The following is a 23783-nucleotide window of genomic DNA, read 5'->3' on the forward strand; positions in this document are numbered from 1 at the left end:
CCACCAATGTTTCTTCTGCTAGCACTTGGCACTGCTCCCCTGGCAACCAGCAGATGTTTCTTGCAGATTCTTCTTTCCTTGCACCCATCTTGCCTTTGATTCAGAAATACACTTGCCGTATATGATCTTCACACCATAACCCAGCTGACAATGGTTTGTTCCCGTCGCTGTTAGCATTGGTGTCCTGTCGTCTGGACGGGAAGCAGTCATTCAGGAGCAGGAGCTACAAATGCGGTGCGGTATTCTCACCTGAGCAGTTTTGAATGCCTTAATTTAGGTGCTTATTCCCCAGTTTGATCATTGGTAGCTAACTGAAGGAAGAAGATGAGGCTCTGAATAGGCAAGAGGTACCTGATTTGGAGAGACACAGTTAAGCCCAAGTGGCCAGAGGGCCCACACAGCTCACTGATGTAGTGAGGCGTGCTGCATGGGTGCCCAGAGTGTTTTCCAGCATAGCTGTGGAGCAGCTGTGTGGCTGATAGACTCACAGGGTGAAGACAGACCCCATCTTGCAGTCAGGTGCAAGTATCTCCTTGAGACAAAGGAGTCATTTTATTTAAGTGATAAACTTACCCCATTTCAGAGCACGGAAACTCCTCCCTAGAAATGTTTCTGATACATGTTGTGATGTTTTGGATATATACTGGGAGTGGTAGCTCTGTAGTGTTCTTGGCATGGGGAATGGGTTCCTTTAGGAAGATTAAGTTTCCCCCTCTTGTTTTCTTAACAGGGCTCTTGTGTAGACTGTGAGGCCCTCAACAACAGCATTTGCCCACCTGGCAGCAGAGAAATGGTAAATATTTTTGATTGTTTTGGTAATTTCTTCTTTGCATGATGACATACACTGATATAAGGTTTCTAACCCAAGCCACTTCTAAATAAATGGAGAGCAGGAAAGGCAGCCAGTAGAGAGGTTTGTTGGAGGATATATTCCCCCCACATATCCCTGCTCTGTGATCCCGGACTGTCACCCGCTAACTGCTCTGTGCTGTTTCTTATTCTGAAGTCTGGTTGCTGAATCAATGGAGAGAGCTGTGAGACAGTCTGGGCTAAACGAAATTGTAGGCTTGCAGCTCGCTCTTAGTGCTTCTGCTCTGCTTAAGGCAGAGTTTTCCTGCTCACGTGCTGAGTCTGCTAGCTCCTCCAAACTGCTAGAACCCAGCCTGATCCCACCAGTACCATCCAGTATTACCATATCACAGCAGTACTGTATCACAGCCTGTGTCACGGCCAGAGAATCACAGCAAGCTTCCTGTGCTGCAGAGGGTGAGAAATAATTTGTTCTTGGCCTATGCTCCCTGTTGCTTCGGAGATAAGCAGAGCTAGCTGAAGGTGAAGTAAGGAGGAGTCTGGGGGCTGGTGTTTGAGTTGTCCCATGCTGAGTTTAGCAGAACAGCAAGTTCCAGGAAATCCCCATGTAAAGGCCAGGCCCAAGCTCTTTGTGAAAGCCAGAGAGGTGTTCACCACTGTTGACTGTTGGGCGTCATCTCAGAGACCTGACTTTCAGAAGAACTTGCTGATGTCTCAGCATGAACGTCTGAGGTAGAGCTCTGCAAAATCACTAGTCACTCATTTTCCTCTCTGATTGAGGCAGGTGAAGCCAGAATCATCTGGAGCCCAATTCTGCCTGTGTCTAACTCCATGACACATCACTGAGCATTGTTCCAAAATTACTTGCAGTTCTTTTCCTCCCCCTGCTCTCTCTTCCCTCTGTCTCACCTCCCTGTCTATCTCACCTTCCTCCCTTTTTTCCATTCCCTCCCTCCCTCTCTCATTCTCTCTCACTCCCCTCTGCCCCACTCTCCCTCCCTCCTTCTCCCCTCTCTCTTTCCTCCCCTCTTTCTTCCCCTCTATTTCTCCACTCCGCCCTTTTCTCCCTTTTGTCTCCTCTCCTTCCCTTCCTCTCTCTGTCCCCCTACCCTCTCCCCCTACTCTCTCCCACAGCATACTAATTTTAGAAAAAAAGGGCAGCACCTTGGCTCAGACCTGGGGACTGCTGGGAGCAACAGGAAGCCACCATGTGCCTTCTTTCGTGATAGGCATGCCGTAACAGTATCTTGTTCACCTTGGCTCCTCCGTGAACTTCCTCAGCTCAGAGATAGGCATAGTTGCTCTGTGCAGCAAAAAGAGCAAAGGGCAAGGTTACAGTGCTGACGAGTTGTTGTGTTTGTACAGGAACCAACGCTCTTCCCAAAAGAATGTGTCTATATCCATGATCCACAAGGCCTGAACGTCCTGAAGAAGGGGTGCGCCAGGTACTGCAATCAAACTGTCATGGTGAGTGTGATGGAAGACCACGCTCCCTTTGAAAGGAGCGCAGCTTTGCTCTTCCTCATTCATCAAGAAGAGCTCTGACTCCTTGAGCTGAGAGAGGGCTGGATGGGAGCAAAAGCAAAGCTGTCCCACGCAAGGGCTGTCCCCAGGACCATCACATAAACTGGCTACCTGCGTTTGCTTTGGCAAACAGAAAGAACACAGGGTACCAGCCTGCTGCGAATGCTAGAAGACAGCTCAGTTAAACCCGAGTACAATAATAAATAAAATCAAGGATGCCAGTTGCAACCATCCAGCCTGGAGGAAGCCGTGAGTCAAACGGTGCGGTGTTAGCTCTGGCATGTTTTCTCTGAGAGTGCCCTGGTTTTAGCATTTCTCCCAAAGGAAACCGAGGGAAAGTGCTGTGAGCTGTGAAGTGATCGCATCCTGTTTAGGAAACATTGTCAGACGGTTCAGGAAAGTCACTTTTAGCAAGCTGATGGACCTTATGCTTGTGTCTGCAGCTCCTGAGCTCTCACAGTGCTGACTATATGAAATGATTTGTGGGTGTCTCATTAAATACTGCTGATTGTTTGTCTTGTGATTGTTCTTCCACTGGTCATTCATGATGAGGCGTGTGATCCAGGGCTGATACATCCCTCCAAAGAATGCAATCCTCAGCAAAGATCAAGTAGGAGTGAGTGGGCCAACACTGTTGAACAAATAAAAAATATGGACCCTACTCGTTGAAGCCAGAGACAGCAGAAAACAGTGATTTATTATGAGAATAGGTTGTGAGCAGAAAGAGGGGGTTTGCTGGAAATTAATCTAAGTGCCAGAGCTGTTAGAAACGCAGATGCCAAATGAGATGGTCCATTTCAGTTCATGGCAGAGAGGAGAACCAGGATTTCAGAATTATGAGGCAGGATTACTCCAGGCAATTCTTGTGAAGTCACGTCATACCTTTGCAATTTTGCTTTTGTTTCAGAAACCTGGGTGCTGCAAAGGATTCTTTGGTCCAGACTGCATGCCGTGCCCAGGGGGATTTTCCAGTCCATGCTATGGCCGGGGAAATGTAAGTATGAAAGATCCTGCTGCGTTGCAATGTGCAGCTGAGACAGTGTGGTTAGAGAGTGTAGCTGTAGACAACTGTAATTCAGTTTGTGCTCCAGAGCTAAGCCCATAGCAGTGGCAGCAGAAGATCCAGGGAGAATGGCATGTACTCGGTGTGTTTTAGATCTTGAGCTCTAGTGTGAATCATGTCATGACTGCTGGGGACAGCTCTGCTTATGTGAGACACTGTATTACTACCACCACTCTTCAAAGTCCTGGGTTTTATTGCAAGTCTCAAAGTACCTTTGATAGCTACCAACACCTCAGCTTTGCCTTGGTTCCGTGAGTTTCCATCCCTTTGTTTTCCTTCTAGTGCAGTGATGGCATACAAGGGAATGGCAACTGTAACTGCTTTGAAGGTTTCAAAGGAATAGCCTGCCACATCTGTTCAAACCCGAACAAGCATGGCGAGAACTGTGACGAAGGTTGGTAATTCTGATGGAGGGACTAGAGGAAAATGCAGGGCAAGGACAGAGTGCAGGGTCACGTATCCCAGATTCCCTTCTGGCAAAACCAGCATCACGAAAGAAGTGACGGAAATGTCATCGTGGTTGTCCCTTCAAACAACAGTGGAGAAAACACAGCTGTTTTGACAGTGGTGACTGGGGTCTTGGAAACATCAGCCAAATCTAGGTGTGGGGCTTTGATTTAGATCTGTCCTGCTAGGAAAGAAAAGACAGTTGACAAGGACCTTGAGCTTGATAGCCTAAACTTGAACCTGTCCTTACAGCTTATAGAAAACATGGACCCAGGCAGTCACAGGGAGTGTTCCCTCACCAGGTTTCGGGTTATGGTGGATGTCTCTCGGCAGACATCCCTCTGTCAAGAACAAATGGGATGAGCATTTGGTTCACAAAAGGTTGTGAAGGAAAGTTGGGAATCTAAAAAATGCCTCGCTGTGCTGGATTCTGGACTTTTTGTAGTTACTGATCTTACTCCATGTACTTGTCAGATTGTGGCTGTGTCCATGGTGTCTGTGACAACAGGCCTGGCAGCGGTGGTGTGTGTCAGTCCTGGTCCTGTAAGGAAGGCTATACCGGCAAGTTCTGTGACAAGACGTCCAAGAACTGTGGCCCGAGCGGACTGTCCCAGTACTGCCACCAGAACGCTGTCTGCAGCCTCAATGACACAACAAGGTCAGTCTTTTTGGCGTGCCCGTTCAGGTGGGCACATCCTCATTGTACAGGCACACAGCAGCTGTGAATTGTGTATGTCTGTCTGCGTTCTTCTTGCACGGGATAGATTAACGCAGCCAACCTGCTAGAAATCAAAGCTAGGTTCTTGCTTGCTTGAGGGGCTCAAACTGCCTTTTTGCTCTCTGCTGGCTTGCAGAAGGGGCTGCTCTATCTGTGTCCCTTTTGTGCTTATACTTTAAGGTGCATCTGCATGGATGGGTACGAAGGTGATGGGTTTTCCTGCCAACCCATCGACCTGTGCGGTCAGCCAGAACGAGGAGGCTGTTCAAAGAATGTAAGTGGGGCCAGACGGTAACAGTATGGAGAAGCAGCTCCTGTCCATCAGAGCAGGAATCCAGGACTCCTGGGACTGTTACAGATTTTGTGTGCTAACTTTCCCTGTCTGTAAGATAAGGTGAAATAACAGGAACCTTGACACACTTGTCATAAGGATGTCAATCATTTGGGTTGGTGCCAAAATGCAGCACCCCAAGGAGAGTTGGGCTGGTTTGCACCAGATGTTTGGGCAGCCACGGAGATGAGCGGTACAGACAATTTTTGGGTTGTATTGATCTTCCCGAGTTCTTGTAATGTGTGTTGGTTTCTCTGTTGCTGTGTTTAGGCTGTAGCTTAACTGTGAGCTCCAGCTTGTATTTCCAGTAGCCATCAACACTACATTATTATCCTTAGTAAAAAACTCTGGTGCTTTATAATGGAAACGACTGCCAAATGGTCAGACCTCATTATAATTTAAACATCTTAGTGGCAGGAACACATTGGGCTGTGTAGAAGGAAATAGGACGGCACTGGATACAAAGTAGGTCTTTCCTGAGAGAGATCTGGCTCCCATCATTGATTCCATTGAACATTTCCAGGCAGGAGATTGTGTGAAGAGAATTCCTCTTCAGGGAAAATCTCTTCTATAATGCAAGAGCTTTACAGGATGGTAGGGAATGCCCTGGGAGTTCTGAGCCATCCTAGACACAAGTATCTGCCTCGCTGAAAACACAGAATGTTTCCAGAATCACTATATTATGAAGCTGCCTGACTTTTCTGGAGAAGATGCTTCCACCCCCATCCCCAGCGCTGGAGTCAGAGTTGGTCACTCATAAGTTCTCCACAGTCTGATGAAGGATATTTGCTGCTGTATTTGCATTGTGCTTCTATTTTGCGCTATTTGCATTGCATTTGCATACCTTCTGCTGAGTGTCATTTTTTTCCTCTCCCTTCTCTTGGAGGCTGCGTGCACCAGTACGGGCCCCGGCACTGCCACCTGCCAGTGCAACACAGGCTGGACTGGGGACGGGAAAGCCTGCGTGGCTATAGACAACTGCGTGCTGGAGAGCAGAGGGAACTGTCACATCAATGCTGACTGCGTTTATATTGGCCCTGGCCAGGTATGATCATGCTAAGCAGGCTGATGGTGGACTTCACATTTACTAAGCTGCTCTGAGATGGCCCTGGCTTGCCAGCTGTGGAAATCAGGCTGGTCAGCTGCAAAGGCTGCGTGGCTGCTGCCAGAAACACCGGTGGCAGCTAAACCCACACAGCGTACTTGCATGTGGTGAGACGCAGTGATGTGTTTGAGGCTGCTGCTCTACTCTCAGAATTTTTTGCAACAAAGGGAGGAGACTGCGCTCCATAACACATCTTGGTATAAGGCATCAGTTGCTGTGTCCCTCTTGTTCCCAGATCACAGCATTGTCTCTGGGTGATGCTAAAATATACAGAAAAGCGTGTCTGTGGAGGGAGCTGGGCCGGGAGTCAGGCATCTTGAGATAGGAGGAAGGCGTGCAGGAGAGGTGGCTTCTCAGGGTGCTGCTTCTCAAGGTGCTTCTTCCCACTGAGCAAGGAGAGCATTGGACAATGTGCTGAGAAAAGGAGCCAAATCTTTAGCAGGTTTTAGTGAGATGAGATGTGCCAGTGCTCTCCTAGCTATCCTGAAAGCAGGAACTTTGGAGTTAACCCCTCCTCTCTTTCTGCCATTCACAAAGTCTATGTCATTCCCTTTGAAAAGCTGAAATAGAGATGGAAACCATCACCTTCAAGTGACCACACACAGAGCCAAGCAGCGCAGGGGTTCACTGTGCTTGAGTAACCAGGCAGTGTGCGGGCTGTGATAGAGGGTGGTGCTCTGCTATCTCTAAGGAAATATCTCCACATTTCCAGGTCTCAAAAGACCGGGAAGAAAACTTGGGAAAATAAATTAAGAATAGGTTTTGCTGCCTTAGACCTTTCCTGGGTAGCAAACGAGGATGCTCTGATAGGTCTGTAAAATTGAAATGTCTCTTGCTTGCAGAGCAAGTGCGTCTGCAAGAGGGGTTATGCTGGTGACGGCTACAACTGCGATGCAATCAACCCATGCCTCATGGACAACGGTGGCTGCCATGACTTGGTGAGTAGCTGAAGAGCCGTCCCAAGGCTGGCGTGGCAGTGGAGGTTCCTCTGCTCCCTGACAGAGGTTTTGCAGCCATGGCATCGAGAGAATTGCAGGGTTTTATGTTATGTCATCTTACTGGCATGCCACTGAGGTGTGATAAAGGTGGATCCTCTTGATTTTTGTGAGTTCACACAACCAGAGCTATCACATAGGCTTAGCTGCATGAGGTATAAATCCAATGTCACCATAAAGGCAACAGGAGGAAGGTGCCTGCCTGTGTGTGTTCCCATAGCCCCGGCCACGGAAGGCCAGAATTCAATTCGCAGATAGGTGTAACACTGCATAACCTGTGTTTCTGCTCTCTCATTTCTCCTTTCCTCGTATTTGCAGGCTACGTGTGTGCCTCTTGGGGGAGGAGAGAGAGCCTGTGCTTGCCCTGAAGGCTACGTTGGGGATGGCATGACATGCTACGGGGACATTCTAAAAGTGAGTAAAAAGCAAGTATCTGAGGTCTTCTTGAGATTGGAGAGAAGTGGCTCTGCTCTCACATTCCTTTCTCTGTTACCTGAGTTGCCTCCTCCTCTCAGCCACCAGCCTGACAGCACGAGTATGTCCCAAGGCGACAGGGACAGAACTGATGCCAAGGCCAATTATTGCCAATGAAACCATTGGCAGTGGTTTCTAAGCTGCTTCAGCCCTGTCTGTCCTGTGCAATAAGTCATCTTTTCTTTGTTGTTTGGAAGGTTTTTCAGGTCAGAGCTGCTAGGCTCATTTTCTGTCATTAGAAATATCAAAGGCCGTTGTGGATTCAATCCCTGTCCCTGGTAAACATGAGCAATTGCAGAAGAGTTGAAAAGAGTTTGGGGTTTGGGGATTTTTTTTTTTTTTAATGCCTGAAGCTTGGGTTTAGGAGTACCCATCCCTCCCCACGATACGTGGTGCCGGTACTGGCTGTGGGGTGAGGGGCATGTCTAAGTCATTATTGCCAGCTTTGATATCGCATAGGGCTCCTTTCCCACACCCTGGGTCTCCAGCCCTGCAGCCTCCGTGCTCAGCAGGGGTAACCCTTCTGTTGTTTCTATTTGGAAGGAGCTGGCCAGGAATTCCCACTTCGCGGGCTTCTACAACTGGATTAAGGTAAGAACAGCCATGGGATGCCTGCACAAGTTCTGAAGAAGTGAAGCCTGTGTGAACACTGCTGTTAGAGGAAAAGCAGCTCCATTTATCTTTTTCATTAGAGAAACACAAAACAGTGAAGGAGGAATCATTACAGAGCAGGCATGTAGAAAAGCTCTGAAGTTTGTGATAGTGTGAGGGTCATGAGTGTGTTTTGGGAGGCCTTGTTTCCAGCACAGGAGGAAGCTGGAGCTGTGCTACACTTAATTTTGATGATTGTATCATCTGTAACTCCTGGCCATCATAAAATAGTACAGAAGGGAAAGAAAAAGAGGTAGCATTGTAATAGCTATTTTTCAGAAGAACGTGCTTTGAGAAGTCAGACTCCTCGTTCCTTTTCTTGTTACTGCTTCCCGGTCTCCAGTGTGGCAGTAACAGAGATGTTCCACAGACACCAGCAGGTCTGTGGGAGCATGCTATGATGTACGGCAGCTAATTGAGCTTTAGCTTACCTGTCCTGCTGCGTACCTTGCTTTTGCCAGGAATAATCTTGGTCCCTGCCCCAAACCTGATGCTGTGGGTTCAGGAGGGATTTATGGATATGACTGAAGGGGGTTTGAAGATTAATCGAAGCGCGAAAGTAGGGCTTAAAGCAGCAGGTTTTCCCTTGGCAAACGGGTGTCACCTGTCTTGCCTGCACCACCTGTGGCATTCATTGATTGCCAACAGCACTTACCTGCCGTGCCCAGGAGAGCCTGCTGTGCTGCCCAGCATATGCCGTCTTTCTGCACATCCCTTTCATGCGACTGCAAGAGCAGGATGGCTGTTGGTTATGTGCTGTGGTATAGATGTGACAGTGTCACGTCTTACTTGTTCATTTTTGTGCTTTGGACAACAGAAATCACTCTTCAGCATCCCAGCAGGAACCAATGTCACTGTCCTGGTGCCATCGGAGGAAGCTATCAAAAACTTGAGCCAGACTGAAAAAGATTTCTGGTTGACGCCCTACATGCTGCCATTTTTAGTCAGGTACGAGGAGACTCCTGCTTTTGCTTTACTATGCCAAACAGTAACAAAGCCATGAACTGGATTTCTGCTGATACAAGACCAACAAAGAGTCATCTTAAGATAAACATAGAAGCAAGATTAAATATCTAGCAGGCAAAGAATTTCTTAGGTCTTTAAAACATAACGGACCACAGGCAATGGGAGGTGGGTTTGTTTTCCATGTGTTTGCAAAGAGAGATTTTCCCAGTCATGTAGATGCAGATGGCATCAGGACAAGTAATTCCCTCCATCATTCTCTCCACACGCTTAACTACTTCATGTGAGAGACGTGAATGTTGGGTGGTATGGTCTTGTCTCTCTGTTATTGCAAACAGCGCCCTAATCTTTTCTTTACCTGTCTTTGTTCCCTTCAGGGCCCACTTTCTTGAAGGTGTCTTCACTGGTGAAAAGCTCAAAAAGTATGACAGGCCAGAATTACCCACCCTCAACCCACAGACCAAATGGCAGATAAACACCAGGAGCGGTGTAAGGGTTTCTTACATAATGCACATGTACCAGTATCAAACTAAACTGCTCGGGAGCTGCTGTATCCAGTGGGGAGGCTGGATGGGACACTGGTGCCCTCATACTCAGACATCTTTCAAAAATTGTACCCGGATCCATCATGTGCAACCTTGAACAGTGTATTTCTCTGGAACTTGCTTGACAGTTTCTAATCCTTTTACTTCTCCTGATACTTTTGCAGGTGTTAACGATCCAGAATGTGAGTATAGTCATCAGCGACATCCCTGCCAGCAACGGTATTATTCATGTCCTCAGTAAGGTACGTCAGTACGTGCAGTACTGGGAAATGCTGCAGCTGTAGCAGCAGGTTTGTGTGGCAGCATCTGTGATGGGGCCAAGGAGGAATACATGTGTGGACCGTTAGGGATATGATGGCAAAGATATATTTGGTTATCACAAGGTCCTGACAGATGTTTCCTGTGCAGCAGTGTTTAATGTTTAAAATACTTGTCTCCAGGACAAGCGAGAGGGAAGTTCCTCTTCTCTTGGCTGACAGAAGAAGAGTTAAAGCTATTGCAGAATTGTGTAAAATGAGGCCTTTTCTAACTGCCTTTCTTGCAAGCAGGGCAAGAGTCTAGTGATTTCTCCCAGAGCCACTTGCCCAAACTTGCTTATGAACGCGTTGTTTCCACAGGTTTTGTTGCCACCTGCAGGAGATATCCCACCAAGTCCTCCAGGTCTGCAGAAACAGCTTGATTCAGTTGCCTCATTCAGCACATTCAAGGAGTTGCTACAGGTAAGCAGTTGAGGTGAGCAACGTTGTGGTTGTCAGAACTGTCTTTTGAGTAAATGCCCACCTTACCCTGTACTGATGGACCAAAATTTGGACTGCCTGGTGAGAAAAGGGAGACTGCTTGTTTTCTGCCATTCGTGAGGGATCTTTTGGGAAAGCTCTTTTGAGCAGCCCAGGAGTTAAATACTTACAGTTAGTTTACAGTGGAAGCCAGCCTGTCTGCTGCAAGCACATTCATGCTTGTACAGGGCAGAGACACCTAGAGGAAAAGGAAGGCTTGCTCGTCATTGGGAAGCTGCACTTATGTCAGCGCAGGAGGAGGAGCAAGCAATTAGATGTGTGTGACTGAGTAGAAGCCCTGTATCCCATTTTCAAGCGTTTCCTCTAGCGCTCTTGCCTTTGTAGTTGATTTCATGTGTGGTTTGGAAACGTGATTACTAATGTTCCTGTTTGGACATTTTGTAGCAATACCAACTCATTGGAAAGATCGAGTCCTCTGAAGAATATACCATTTTTGTTCCTGGAAATAATTCCATTGAGGAGTACTGCCATGCTGCCAATGTGACGCAGTTGGTAAGGTCGCTGCTTGCTTACAGTTTGCATATGTATTGCAGTAAATGCAGGGACATGTACGCTGTCAGATCATAAACTTGAGTTTAGTAGATTTGAGCGTGGAAAGGGAAAGCATATCTGGTGCTAAAAGTTGGGAGAAATGTGGCAGGGAGAAATGAGAGAGTTTCCTGGCGTGTTGCAGTGGGATCTGAAAAGAACATTTGGACCTCAAATGCAAATTTATGGGTAGATTTGTATGTGGGTAGATGGTACAGTGTGTTCGCCTTCCTGGCTGGCTGTGGCAATTTTCAACCTTTGGAAACATTCCAAAAAGCATTTATGGCTTCATCCAGTAACAGAGTCATCAGGTGTGATCAGTCATCTGTGAAGGGAGTTAACTAGGTTCTGTGGGCTTAGTTAGCCATTACAGATGCTTAAGAACTCTTCTTATGCCATACCTCTGACTGAATTGTAGCCTAAGAAATCAAAAGAGTCCTAACATTTGGGGTTTTTTGTGGATTTAGGACAACGAGACAGTGCAGTACCATGTTGTACTGGGAGAGAAGCTCTTGCCCACGGACTTGAGAAGCGGAATTCATAAGAACAGCATGTTAGGGCTCTCCTACTGGCTCATGTTTTATCAAAACAGCACCCAGGTAAGGAAGGAAGACCATTCTGCCATTTGAGGATCTGGCTTGACCTATCACTTTCTAAGGCTGGTGGCTGGATACACCTATTTCTGTTTTGCACACGCTTACAAGTTTACCTGCTGTGATTGACAGCTGTTAGGCATTCCACGCAACAGGAGTTGAAGGTTATCGCATCAGCCATTTTCTTCTCCTTTGCAGAAGTTCATCAATAATATTCCTTTGGATGGAAAATTTCTTGAGACTAAGAATGGCATGCTGATTGGGGTTTCACAGGTCCTCCAGATACAGAAGAACCGCTGCACCGCCAATACCACCACCATACAAAAGGTAATGATGATTACCAAGGAGCTGACCCCCGTTTCACAGGGTTTCTCCACCTGCTGAACCAAACTGATGAATAGCAGACACCCTACCTTGCCTCTTCCACAGGGATGAGACAGTAGCTTGTGGTCTAACCCCAGATGAGCCCCACGTGAAATGGGGCATCACGGAGAGCTGGTACCCCCTAGCCTCAGCCTGTACTTCCAGTGCAGCAGATCTGCAGCTCGTGTGCAGATCACGTTCAGTTCCGTTGCTGGGGTGTTCCCACAGTGCCAACCAGGGGGCAGGCAGACACTCGGACTCCCAAATACTCAGCAGTAGAAGGAAAATCCAGCCCAGTTCTTGCATGGCATGACCACAAAGCATTCCTAGAAAATGCTGTGGTCTGCCTGGGAGTCATGGCCAAAGTCCAGTCCGCATGTATCCTGTAGCTCTTGGCCATCTGAAGATTGCAGGGTCAGACTGAGGTATGATTAGAAAAAAAAGTATTTGCAGCCTTGCATGAAGGAACTCCAGGCCTACAGAAAGCCCTACCTCATCTCAGAGACTCGGGAAAAGTATAGCATGTGATCTCTTGTGGTTTGTTTTGTGGTGCAGTCTCTGGAGTGCAGAAATAAGACCTTGTGTACACCACTGGAGTGCAGGAGTAAGACCTTGTGCGAAGCCTTTGATAGCAGCCAGGACCTGAGCATCATGCATCATGATTTTTCTTCTTTTGGTGTTTGGAGCCACGGAGATAAATACATCTTTGTCTTTGTCCCAGCCAGCAGCCTGTACAGCACCATTTGTAATTCAAGATTAGTGTCTTGGTGTGACGTGGGTTAGAGGGCACACATGTGACTTGTCCTCTTCTCTGTGCCCTAGTCAAGATGCGGGAAATGTGAGAAGGGGATCAAGTGTCCTGGTGGATCAGTTCTTGTGGTGAGTCTTTGATTCATGTGACATCTCACAGAGAGTTTGCAGATAGTGCTTTGATGTCCTTTTATTGCTCTATAGATGTCATCTCGATACCTGAAAAAATGCGCCCTTGAGTCCTCCGTGGCTCGTTCATTAGCAAGGTGCGTAAGAGAAAGCAGAAACCAAGGGAGGCTTGCACAGGAAAAACACCAACATGAACCATGAGGCTTCTTACAGAGCTGGCACCAGCCTTTCCCTGAATTTCAGGAGCTCTTTAGAGCATACAGTGCGGGGAGTTTCCCCCCCTTATCAGGGAAGAAGAGGTGGTTTTTTTCATCTTTTACTCTTTTGACATTATCACCAGGGAAAGCCAGTTTAGGGGTGCCAATAGCTATTTCCCAGCCTGGACTGTTGATTTGTTCACACAGATGGGCTGGTTGTGCCTGCAGCTTGTCTGTGAGTGAGTGACAAATGTTTCCAGAGCGGAAAACAACTAAGCATTTCATCTCCATGCAGGCTATGAATTGCCTAGCAGAGACATCTGGCTTCTTAGGCTTTATTACTATACTGTATGCCAAAAATTTTCCAATTACTTTTTTTCAGGATTCATACTGACATACATACCATGCATTTGGCAGGTAACAAAACAGGCTTTGTGTGGTGACCTCACATCTAGAAATGCTTCACTGGTCTCGGCTCTCAATACTCCATATTTTTAGGGCTGTTCCTGAAGCATAAAAAGCATTATTCCTGTGTTAGGCAAGAACACTGCCATATGCTCCACAACGTACAATGTTTGTCTAAATATTGTAATATCTTCTATCTTTTCCTGTGTTAATTTTAACTGCAGGAATTGCCAGGAAGCAAGAATCTCGCCCGCTGTGAATTACGCTCTGAGGGTACAAGAATACTTGGCTGCCATTTCACCTGTGCAAAAGTCTCTCTGGTAAGAAAAACATTTGCCTCTGATTCATTTTGACAACAGCAAGATGGGTATTAGAAATCCACCATGGAAACACAGCCTGTGCTGGAGTCCTGGCTGCATTTGTGCCATTGTGTAGCAGAGAGTGGGCTTGTCCTGAGAGGCACTCTCCATCCCGGAGATAGCGGGCACTGGAGAAAAACCAAACCTGCAGAAACGTCTGCACAGCGATGGATTGCGGTCTGCTGCTTTGGCATTGTTGCTTTGGGTTTTGTCCTGCAGAGGAAGAGGAGTTGAATGTTTGTAGTCTGGTTTCCTAAGGAAATGAGGCAAGAATGATGGTATTTTCCCTGTGCATGTGCCTTCCCGAATAACTGATGACTAATTGGAGCTGAACCAACGGGAGGAGCAGAAGGTCTCACGGCTATTACAGCTCCTACCAGTTCTGTGAAAATGTGTGGCTGGGAGGAAATGCTTGAAAAGGAAATGGTGAAAGAAAGACTTGTGTGAATTTGAGCTCTTACTGATACTGAAGCACTTAGTGGGAATGAGAGACTGAGGAAAAGGGAGAGAGGGAGCTGGACGTACAGTACTCACACGTAGAGCGTCAGCTTCTGCGTCCCTTCATTAGACAATGTTTCTCTTCATCCGTACTGTCCACCTTGGTCCCATCATGGTTTCCTCCCTCCATCGGTAGATGGAGAAAGAAGTGAGAACAATTAAATCAGGCTTCTGAACCGATACATCTTCTGGGAGAGCCTCTCTCTGCCCAGCAGAGTACCTTACTGGTGGGACGCACTAGGGACACAGGCGGGAGGTCGGCTGTGTGGGCACAGGACTGAACATTTACGTTACCAAATGGCCAGTGTTGCTCGAGGGCAGTGTGGACCTTTGTATGAAGCTCTGGGCAACAAAGCTCCCCATTTTAGGGGGTTTACTCCATCCCAGCTGTGCACACCTGGCCCTTTCATGCATTGCCAGGTGTTATGGCTATCGCATGGTCAAAGGAGTAGAGTAGCTTCCACAAGAAAGCTGCACGAGATGGCTCACCCCAGCTTGTTCTTGTTGGTTTTCCAGAGGTCCGTCTGCTGCCCTGGCTACTACGGACACATGTGTGAGATGTGCCCAGGGAAGCCAGGCCAGTGGTGCTCTGGGAACGGGGAATGCCAGGACGGCATCGAGGGCAGTGGAGAGTGCCGATGTCTGGAGGGGTTCCATGGCACCGCCTGTGAGATGTGTGAAGTGGGACGATACGGAGCTGACTGCAAATCAGGTGACACTGGTGGCTACCACAGCTTGTCCCTCCCTTGCAAGGGGAAAAAGTGGTCACATCTCAGCCCGTGGGAGGGAAGCGACGACCCAAGACCTCTGAGATAGGAGAATAGCTGACACGCCACTGAGAGAGGGACGGCGGGAGTGAGTGCTTGTGATCAGCCAGAGGGGTGGCCCCATTTTTCATCCTTAAATTAAGGCACGTTGACTGTGCTACGCTGCTCATCCTGCTGCCACCCAAACTACAGAAAGTAGAGGCATGTGGTCTGGTCCTGGGCTTTTTGGCCTGGTAGTGGGGGAATGGGAGCTGATACTCTCGTGATATTTTCCTTATGGCAGTTTGATGCGTTGGATTGGGAACAGAGCAGCCAGCAAAGTGGCAGCAGAACTGCTTGTGAGACTTGGTTGGTTTGACAGTGATGAGTGTTTATATTTCCCCTGCAGAATGTGCCTGTGACAATGGCATATGTAACGATGGACTGCAAGGGGACGGGAGCTGCGAGTGTTTCCCAGGGTGGAAGGGCCCTACCTGCCAAGAAAGTAAGTGAGTGTGAAGGGGCCTGTGCTGTAATACTGCCTTTTTGGCAGAGAAATCTGTGTGATCCTCTTTAGTTGCCAGAGCAATTCTGTGTTAGCCGAGTGAGGTGACCACAGTCACAGTGAGGTGACCGCAGTGAGGCTGTTTGCAGGGTCCTTTACTCTAGACAGCAGAAATGGCCCCAGCAAGTGAAAATACCAAGTCACATTTGTGTTTTCTCTTGCAGGAATCAAGATTGACTTATGCAATAACACTTGCCATCAAATGGCCAAGTAAGTACAGACAAGGAGCTGGGTCGTTCTGAGCAAGCCGTGTGTGTTTGTATGCGTTTTACACAGAGGTGATTCGGTGTTTAGGGCTTCGCAGATGGCTGGGAGAAGGTACTCGTTAAAGATCATGACTGTCAGTTCCATTCTGGGAGCTCTGGTGCTTAGCCGCATCCAGTTTCCCCAAGGATTTTGTCTGAGCATAAATTCTTTCCAAATTCCTTCTGCTTGTGTGGGTGGGAGAAAGCAGAGACTCCGAGGTCTGGCCTTGTTCAAGCCCAGTCTGGCTGTATTCATGGGGCACATCAACCGGTATTTACAAGCCCTTTCTGGCTTGCCTGCCCTTGCCAAGGAATTAAATATGCTGATGGGCTGTGATAACTCCCTCTTGGTGCCTTCTCCATCCATCATCTGGTCTTCTATTTTGTGCTACCGGGACCCAGCCATCTCCGTTGTACCGTGCAGAAGCACGTGGGCATGGCGAAGGTGCACTGTGTGAGGTGTGAAGCCTGTGCCGGGGGGCCAGCTCCCTGGCCAGCGTGACTTGAGTATTTGGTGCGGTAAAGAAATGGATGGCAGCTACAGGCATCTTCCTCCTGTGGTCATTGTGGTCTCTGATTTGCATATGCCAGGCTCATATAGTGTTTCCCAGTGGCCAAGCAAATCAGGAGGTGTCATCTGTGATTGTTTATCCCTTTCTTGTTTCAGCTGCCTCAATAGTTCTGCAGATTCCCCACCTATGTGCTTCTGCTCTGCTGGATACACAGGGAATGGGACCCACTGCACAGGTACAGGCAGCAAGTGTGGGCAAGATTCAAGGCTTGAAACACCTGCTGAAAGTTCGGGGGGAGGGTTGTTTGTGAAATAAATGGCATGGTATTGCTAGGGGAAAGATCATTCAAACCTTTTTCCTCTCAGCTATCCACCATGAACTCTGCCATGCTTTGGCAGAGAATTTTTCCAGTCTGGAACTTAGTATGGGATGCTTTTCATGTTGCTAGAGCCTGTGAGAGAGGAATAAAAAGGCAGGCAAGAGTAGCAGGGCAGTTCTTACTGCTTGTGGAGCGAGATGCACGTGAAGGGGTTCTATTAGTTCTGAGATCACAGCAATGGTGGCAAAGATAAAGCAATTTTGGCCATGAATCCTTGGAATACCGATGCTTCAATTTGCTAGAATTTTGTGCCCCTCCTGTTTGTTGGCTATGCCAAAATCAGGTAGAAGCAGTGCAGCAGTTACACCAAAATGAGGTAGGATTTGGGGATACTGCTCTAGAGCTACATACAAACCTGGTCTACGTCAAAAGCAAATGGACCACAAAAACCCACTCAGAGTGATAGACCTGTAACGGTCAAAACACTGGCAGACATCACAGTTTCTTTTCAGTATTGCCGTTGCTTGAAAAGGAGTGAGGAGGGGGGAAGAAAAATAATATTTACATTGTACAGGAGAATATTTTTTTTTTCTCATCTACCATTCATCCTCAGTGAGCAAATGCTGTGACAGAAAGACTTCTCAGACCAGTTTGGGGGTTACTTGAGCTCAGCATGACTTTAGGATTGGCCTCTCTCAGGTCCGGGAGAGGCCCCATGCCTTTAAAGGACCTACAGTTTCATTGAGAAACAAAGGGACTTTAATAAGACGTTGTGATTTTGTTAAGATGGTCATTCTGGCACAGTTCATCTTTCCTAAATGCTCGGAGCTGATTCTGCTTCTCTTGTCCGTGGTCACAGAAATAGATCCATGCGTTAGCGACCACGGTGGCTGCTCCATACATGCTGTGTGTACTAAAGTGTCCCCAGGAGAGAGAACCTGTGTTTGTAAGGAAGGCTACGCTGGAGATGGGACGCTCTGCATGGGTGAGTGCTCAGCGCATGTTTTGGCGATAGCAGTGAAGCAAAAGGGAATTTCAGACTAAAAGCATTAAAATTTCAGGTCCAAGTATTGAGCAACCCAATTCTCCTTTCGCTTTGTTCATGCAGTGGTTATTTCAAAGCAAGTAATTGCTGGTTGATCTTGATTCAACTGTCTTTTTGCTTTCTGTTGAGGTGTATGCACACATATGTGTACATGCATGCATATGTACCTGTGGGTAGCTGCTCAGCGTTCTCCCGAGTCATGATTAGTGAAGTGGTCACCACTGTCCCAGCACAGCGCCACACAAAACTGGGCAGAGAGCCCATGCTGCCCTTGGAACCTGTCTCACTAGATGGCCTCAGACCAGTGTTTTGGTCTCAAACCGAAAGAGCCCTGAGAGGTTTCTTGCCCTGATGCATGTCATCAAGAGGTCCAGAGACAGAGGGTAAGAATAGTCTCCCACAGAGATGCTCTGGGATAACGATGGAGATGTGGGAGTGTCCAGTCCTTTCAGATCCTTGAAAGCACACCCAGGCAGGTGTGGGATTTTCTCTGGGCAGATTTATCACAACTCAAGAGACCCGCATGTGGCAGGAGTAGAACTTGCGGTCGTACCCTATTCCTCTGCCATCACGAGTCACTTTTCCACCAAAATGTTTGCCAAACTGGGAAGGTCCTCCCTGTTTGTTTCCTGATACCTCTTTGGGTCACCAGTTCCCAGCTAACTTAAGAAGCCCCCAGCAATAATGTGGCCTTATTTTTTTGCTGCAGAAATTGATCTCTGTCTCGAAAGCAACGGGGGCTGCCACAGCAATGCAGAGTGCGTTAAAACAGGCCCAAGGAAGGTGAGTATTTAAGAAGGATGTCGGGGCAAGGTTATTATGGAGGTCATCACAGCTGTGTAATTTGCTTAGAGACAATCCTTTCCACTGCAGTGCGCTGCTTTGTGCTTATTACCTTCCACGTAAAACATTTGCCTGGAAGGGCATGAAAAGATTACTGTTTCCTTGAAAGCAGATGCCTTCTGTTGGCCAGAGGCTGGAGACAATCGCAAGTTCTATTTGTTGTTGACACAAGCACGGTTATTCATGATGCAGCAATGGGTGCTACACCACATGCACTCCACCCGGCTCAGCTGTTGTGTGTTTCCTTTATCGGTTGGAGTTTCAGCCTGAGCTTCTGTCTGTTCTGCCTTCAGGTTGCCTGCAACTGCCTGCCTGGTTACCGTGGGGATGGTGTGAGCCAGTGCAACCCCATAAACCTGTGTGAACAGGTATGTCTGCATTTTGCTGTTACCAGAGGTGAAGGCCACTGCCTTGAAGCATTCCTTTCTCCTAACAGTTAAGAGCAAGAAGAGGGTTAGCCTGCTTGTTTAGAGGGGGCTGTCTTGCCTGTTCACCTACCAAAGGGATTTCATGGTGTGTTTGGTTTCCATTGCCTCTCGCAATGACCTGCAAGCATGTGAGCCACCTGGCACTCTCTGTTGTGGGAGAAGCAGTGTGGAAACCGTGACAGGGCTGGAGGCATGTGGGCTTGTTTCTCTGCATCCATTTTGTGTAGGACATACTAAAAAGCTTAAGAGTAATCTGTGCCCACGGCATCGCTGCCCTGTCAAAATGTCTCTCTGAATCATGGGGTTTGTCATCACTCTGTGTTCCAAAGTGAGGTCTGAAAGTCTTTTTTCTTGGGAGGATTTGGTGCTGAAAAGCCCTTGAGGATTTGGGTGAGGTTTAATCTAAGGCACTAAACAGATGGGAGGAATGGCTTCCTTTCCACTGGACAGGATGCAGTTAGCAGCTTCCACATGTAAGTAGCCGTTCAAATTGTTGGTGATGCACCTCCACGCAAGCCTTTTGCTTTCCTTGCTAGAACAACGGGGGCTGTAGTCCGTTTGGGCTCTGCAAGTACACGGGCCCTGGCACTCGAAACTGCTCCTGCTCTTGGCACAGTATTGGAGATGGCTTCATCTGCCGTGGCAAAGTGTATCAGGTGAGAAGCATGACAGCGTCTTTTGTGCTTGGGCCCCTGCCCTGCAGCAAACCGCTCCCTCCCCTCGAGTGTAAGTTGCAGGTTAGCAGATCTGTAGTATCACATTGACGTGTGGTGTAGGAGTGGAGACAGGTACTTTGAGGCAAACTGTCCGTACATTGTAGGTGTATTTGGTGTGCCGGCTGTGGGAGAGAATCACAGTAAAGCAGCTTTGCTCCAAAGGCAGTCATAATGTGAACACTCAGCTGCTCTGGCCATACCTCTGGGGTGCTATTTTCTTAATGTTATAAGCAAATGGGGATAATTTTTTTTTCCCCCCAAGGGAGCTCACTTCTCCCGGTTTGTGGGATCAGGGCAGGTGTTCCCTGTGGCCGTGTCAGGACTTGGGAGCCAGTCTGGAGGGCAGCAGTCTGTCTCCAGCTCTGTTGACAGTACGGCAGCTGTCCTTGGGCAAGCTGGTGACCTTTTCTGGTAGTGGCAAATAAAAGCTACAATCCCCACATCAGAGCTGGGAGAAAAAATGACTGTCCTGTGCTTCTGCTCTTACTGAAAGTTAGTGTGGAGAGGAGAGGACATTTGCCCTGCCAAGCCCATGCCTGCCCCTCTGTACAGCATCCCAGAACTGGTAGTGGCAGCACAGTGAAGTTAAAGTGGAGGTTTCGTGAAGCGCTCGAGCTCTCCCACGAGCACGGGGCAGTTACACCTATGAGACCGCTGCTGCAGATGCAGCCAGCTTTCAGCTCTCTGTCTGCTCCATTCTGCATCCACACCTGCAGTGGGAACGGTCTAAGCAGAGGTCAGTCTGCTTTGTAACCTCCCCATCATCTGTGCCTGCAGTGCTGGCAAGGGAGGGAGGGAAAGGTCACTGTGGTGTGTCAGGAGAACTGGTGTCTCATTGGGGTGGGACAGATACCTGGAGCAGGAGGAGTAGGTCACTGCGCTGGCTGGTGGGGAGCAAGTGGAAGGGACTCTGCTGACACCAACTGTTTCTCTTTGTTTAAGGAGCTCGGAAGGATCGAAGATGCATCCATGTTCTTTAAGATGATACTGGTTGGTGACAAACAGCTTTGTCCTTGTCTCTGTGTATTAAATCCCACGTAGGGTTTTCTGCAAAGGGTCTCGCTAACTGGAACCACGTTTTCTGTTTCCCTTCCCACAAATGCTCTTCTACCACAGGCAGAAAACATCAAGGAGCTCAGCGGGGTAGGGCCTTTCACTGTCTTTGTCCCACGCACAGATTTCATAGGAAACACCACAATGGTAAGTGTCCTCCCATCCCAAGTGCCCCCTGCCTCCGCAAGGCAAAGTGCCCCCAGCATTACCTCACTCTTTTTCTGTGTCTGCAGTTTGAGGAGTGGAGGAGCAGGGGTCTCCTCCGGGACCTGCTTCGCTACCACATGGTGGGTTGCCAGAAATTGCTGTCTGATGACCTGGAAGCCCTGGAGTCTGTTACATCTTTATCTGGCCACAAACTAAAGATCACAGTGAAAGAGGTAGTTCTCTGCCACAGTTCCCTTCCCTGCCCCCCCTTGTCACGATGTCACTTTCTCTGTCATTTGAAGTCCACTGTGGTTGTGACAAGTGACTTGCCTAGGGCCCACAGATGCCTCACAGGGCCATGCCGTGGGTGTGAATACCTCATCGCATCCCTCCTCTCTCAGAATAGCATCTATCTCAATGAGGAAGCCGAAGTGGTGGTGAGTGACATCATCGGCGTGAATGGGGTCATTCATTTCATCAACAAGATCCTCATTCCAAGCGACCTGGCGGACCGTAACATTTCCTCAAAGATCTCACGGGTAAGGCTGAAGCCGTCACTGTGCCCTGATAACTGCTGTGGTGAGGACAGGGCTAGGATCTTTTTCCCAGCAGCTCTGATAGCGCTGTCCCTGAGAAGCCCTCAGCCCAAGGCCACGTGGGATGCTCTTCCTCCATGTTTCCATCTGCGTAGGGATTGTCTGAAGGCACGGATTTAGCTTGTGAAGGTGACAGCATTTGTGGCGTAGCCGTATGTGGGACAGAAGGACCCTTATCCTTCACTAGGGAGCAACAGCACTGGATGTGGGCAGGGGGATCACGTCCCATGCCAAGCATCACACTCCTTTTCCAGCGCAGAGCAGATTGCAGCATGAGAGTGCCAACGTCTCCCTGGTACTCCTCAAACACGCGCTAGGAGCTTATAGATGCTGTGTTTTACAGAAGATAACACGTTTTCTGTACAGTGCAAGAAAGCGCTGAAATTCATCCCAGCTCCTGCCGTAGCAGCGTCTACCCAGGATGAATCAGAAATGTGGCAGGTGCTGAATGCTGCCAAATCCATCAGCATGATGATGACGGAGATAAACTTGTGTTTAGCTACTGTAGTTGTTAACAGTCTGGTTTCTCCCCTGCATTGCTGCTCCAGGTCCTGGAGGGGGACCTCTTGGTGACAGTTGTTTGCTTTCTTTTCTCTGCAGCAAAATATCACGGAAGTGGCAGAGGCCTTTGGGTACAGCATTTATAGCAGGCTGCTGCAGGTGAGTGACCCGACTCCTGCTGCTCTGTGGGGAGGTGGTGTGTACATGTGCACGTTCAATTTTGGCTTGTGGCTTTTTCTTTGTATCCCCTCTTATCTTGGACAGGATGCGGAGCTGCTGCCGCTGGTTAATGACCCCCTGCACAGACCCTTCACCATGCTGTGGCCCACAGATGCTGCATTTAATGCCCTCTCGGAGAAAAGGCAGAAGTGGCTGTACCGCAGAGAGCTTCGGGACGTGCTGGCCTCCTACCTCAAAGCACACATGATCAGAGACACAAAGGTAAATGTGACAACAAACAGGCTCGTACATCCCACGGCCACATGTGGTGCCACTGCCTGCCTATGGTTAGGCCAGAGCAGCCCCGTCAAATATTTTGCTGCTGTAGAACATGCAGCATATTAGTTTTCTTGAGAAGACCCAAAGCTCTTTGAGCATTTGAGGAAACTGCTGCTTCATCGTGAACCTCTGGCGCAGCGTGGCTGAGCTGCAGCTTCTGTCATCGGCTTCTTGGGGAGGCCACATCACTGCCAGAGTGTCAGTGCGGGGCTTACAAACGGGCTCCTGCCTGCAGGGGTGACGGACAAGGGAAGGGTCCAGCTGGGCAAAACAAGGTCCTGCTAATGCACACTGGTCTCTCACTGTTCAGAAACCTGGGACTAACCCACCATAGTTATGCTGACCCCCCTCCACTGGCTTCATGTGCTGACACATCACACTCCCTCTCAGTGTGGCTGCTGACCCCTGTCCTCACCGGGCAGCACCCTGTCAGAAGTATGAACTGCCAGGTTTGCTGCCAGGTTTGCCCCTCTCTCCCTTCACGTTCTTCTTTTTCCCTTTAGATTGTTGCTGGCAACGTGCCCCAAGTCGAATCCACACGGACCATGCACGGCTCCACCGTCTCGTTCAGCTGCAGCAAAACGCACGTGGTGAGTGACGGCGATGCTGGGCTCGGCTTTCCACTAAATGTCCCTGGGCATTAGCCACGGGGCAACTGACGCTCCGTGTTGGTCACTGGCGGGAAGCGAACGCAGAGCTGGGGTGCTCGCAGCTGGGACACCCCCTTCCCCTGGCTACAGCTGAGCCTGCAGAGAGGCTCAGGGCTCTGTGGCCAGCTGGCAGGACAGTGCAGAGCCACGTGGTACCTGCACGTGCGCTTCATGATGACCAGGTTGCAAAACCAACCGCATGGTGTCATGACCTTTACAGAGCAAATGTTGCGAGGGCAGAGGCCATTTTTTAGGAGAGATGGCCAAGAAAAGTGGCGATCAGGAAGAGTGGTCAAGGACATGAGCACAGAGATTTTGGAGAGTTTTTGAGGTGATTGAGAAGCCGTGGCAGCCAGAAAAGGCAACCTTTGGGTGGTGCAGCCAGGATTTAGGATATGCCAGGACCACAGACTGCTTTCTTCCTCTGGTAGGGGGAGCTTCTGGTGGGGAACGGCGATGCCACCATCATCCAGAGGCACATGGAATTCAACGGGGGCATTGCTTATGGCATTGATAGGCTGTTGGAGCCACCGGATCTGGGATCTCGGTGTGACGAGTTCATCTTTGTTGAGCTGCAGGTGAGCACTTGGGATGAGGCCAGTGAGGACCTGTGCCACCTCCTGAGCCCCATGCCTGGGAAGAGGGATGTCAGGAGGGCTTGCTGCTCTTCCTCA

The 23783-nt window shown here is 48.8% G+C and overlaps 1 protein-coding gene across 3 annotated transcripts in view; it reads left to right on the forward strand.

Annotated features, from left to right (window-relative positions):
- The window catches only part of STAB1 (stabilin 1), a 57801-nt gene that overhangs the window by 26050 nt on the left and 7968 nt on the right, over positions 1-23783 (forward strand). For all 3 annotated transcript variants that reach the window (XM_040590151.1, XM_040590150.1, XM_040590152.1), the window contains 35 exons: positions 731-793; positions 2176-2277; positions 3242-3328; positions 3680-3791; positions 4319-4502; positions 4743-4836; positions 5780-5938; positions 6841-6936; positions 7312-7407; positions 8011-8058; positions 8936-9066; positions 9459-9570; positions 9791-9868; positions 10244-10345; positions 10808-10915; positions 11419-11550; positions 11743-11871; positions 12730-12786; positions 13613-13708; positions 14762-14957; positions 15401-15496; positions 15721-15766; positions 16469-16548; positions 17492-17617; positions 18387-18460; positions 18814-18888; positions 19485-19604; positions 20607-20654; positions 20781-20864; positions 20951-21097; positions 21266-21403; positions 22061-22120; positions 22226-22402; positions 22963-23049; positions 23541-23687. In XM_040590151.1, coding sequence (XP_040446085.1) covers positions 731-793; positions 2176-2277; positions 3242-3328; positions 3680-3791; positions 4319-4502; positions 4743-4836; positions 5780-5938; positions 6841-6936; positions 7312-7407; positions 8011-8058; positions 8936-9066; positions 9459-9570; positions 9791-9868; positions 10244-10345; positions 10808-10915; positions 11419-11550; positions 11743-11871; positions 12730-12786; positions 13613-13708; positions 14762-14957; positions 15401-15496; positions 15721-15766; positions 16469-16548; positions 17492-17617; positions 18387-18460; positions 18814-18888; positions 19485-19604; positions 20607-20654; positions 20781-20864; positions 20951-21097; positions 21266-21403; positions 22061-22120; positions 22226-22402; positions 22963-23049; positions 23541-23687 — 3687 coding nt within the window. The remainder of the gene's footprint in view (positions 1-730; positions 794-2175; positions 2278-3241; positions 3329-3679; positions 3792-4318; positions 4503-4742; positions 4837-5779; positions 5939-6840; positions 6937-7311; positions 7408-8010; positions 8059-8935; positions 9067-9458; positions 9571-9790; positions 9869-10243; positions 10346-10807; positions 10916-11418; positions 11551-11742; positions 11872-12729; positions 12787-13612; positions 13709-14761; positions 14958-15400; positions 15497-15720; positions 15767-16468; positions 16549-17491; positions 17618-18386; positions 18461-18813; positions 18889-19484; positions 19605-20606; positions 20655-20780; positions 20865-20950; positions 21098-21265; positions 21404-22060; positions 22121-22225; positions 22403-22962; positions 23050-23540; positions 23688-23783) is intronic.

Source organism: Falco naumanni, chromosome 4, assembly GCF_017639655.2.
Source record: "Falco naumanni isolate bFalNau1 chromosome 4, bFalNau1.pat, whole genome shotgun sequence".
NCBI classification, from domain to species: Eukaryota; Metazoa; Chordata; class Aves; order Falconiformes; family Falconidae; genus Falco; species Falco naumanni.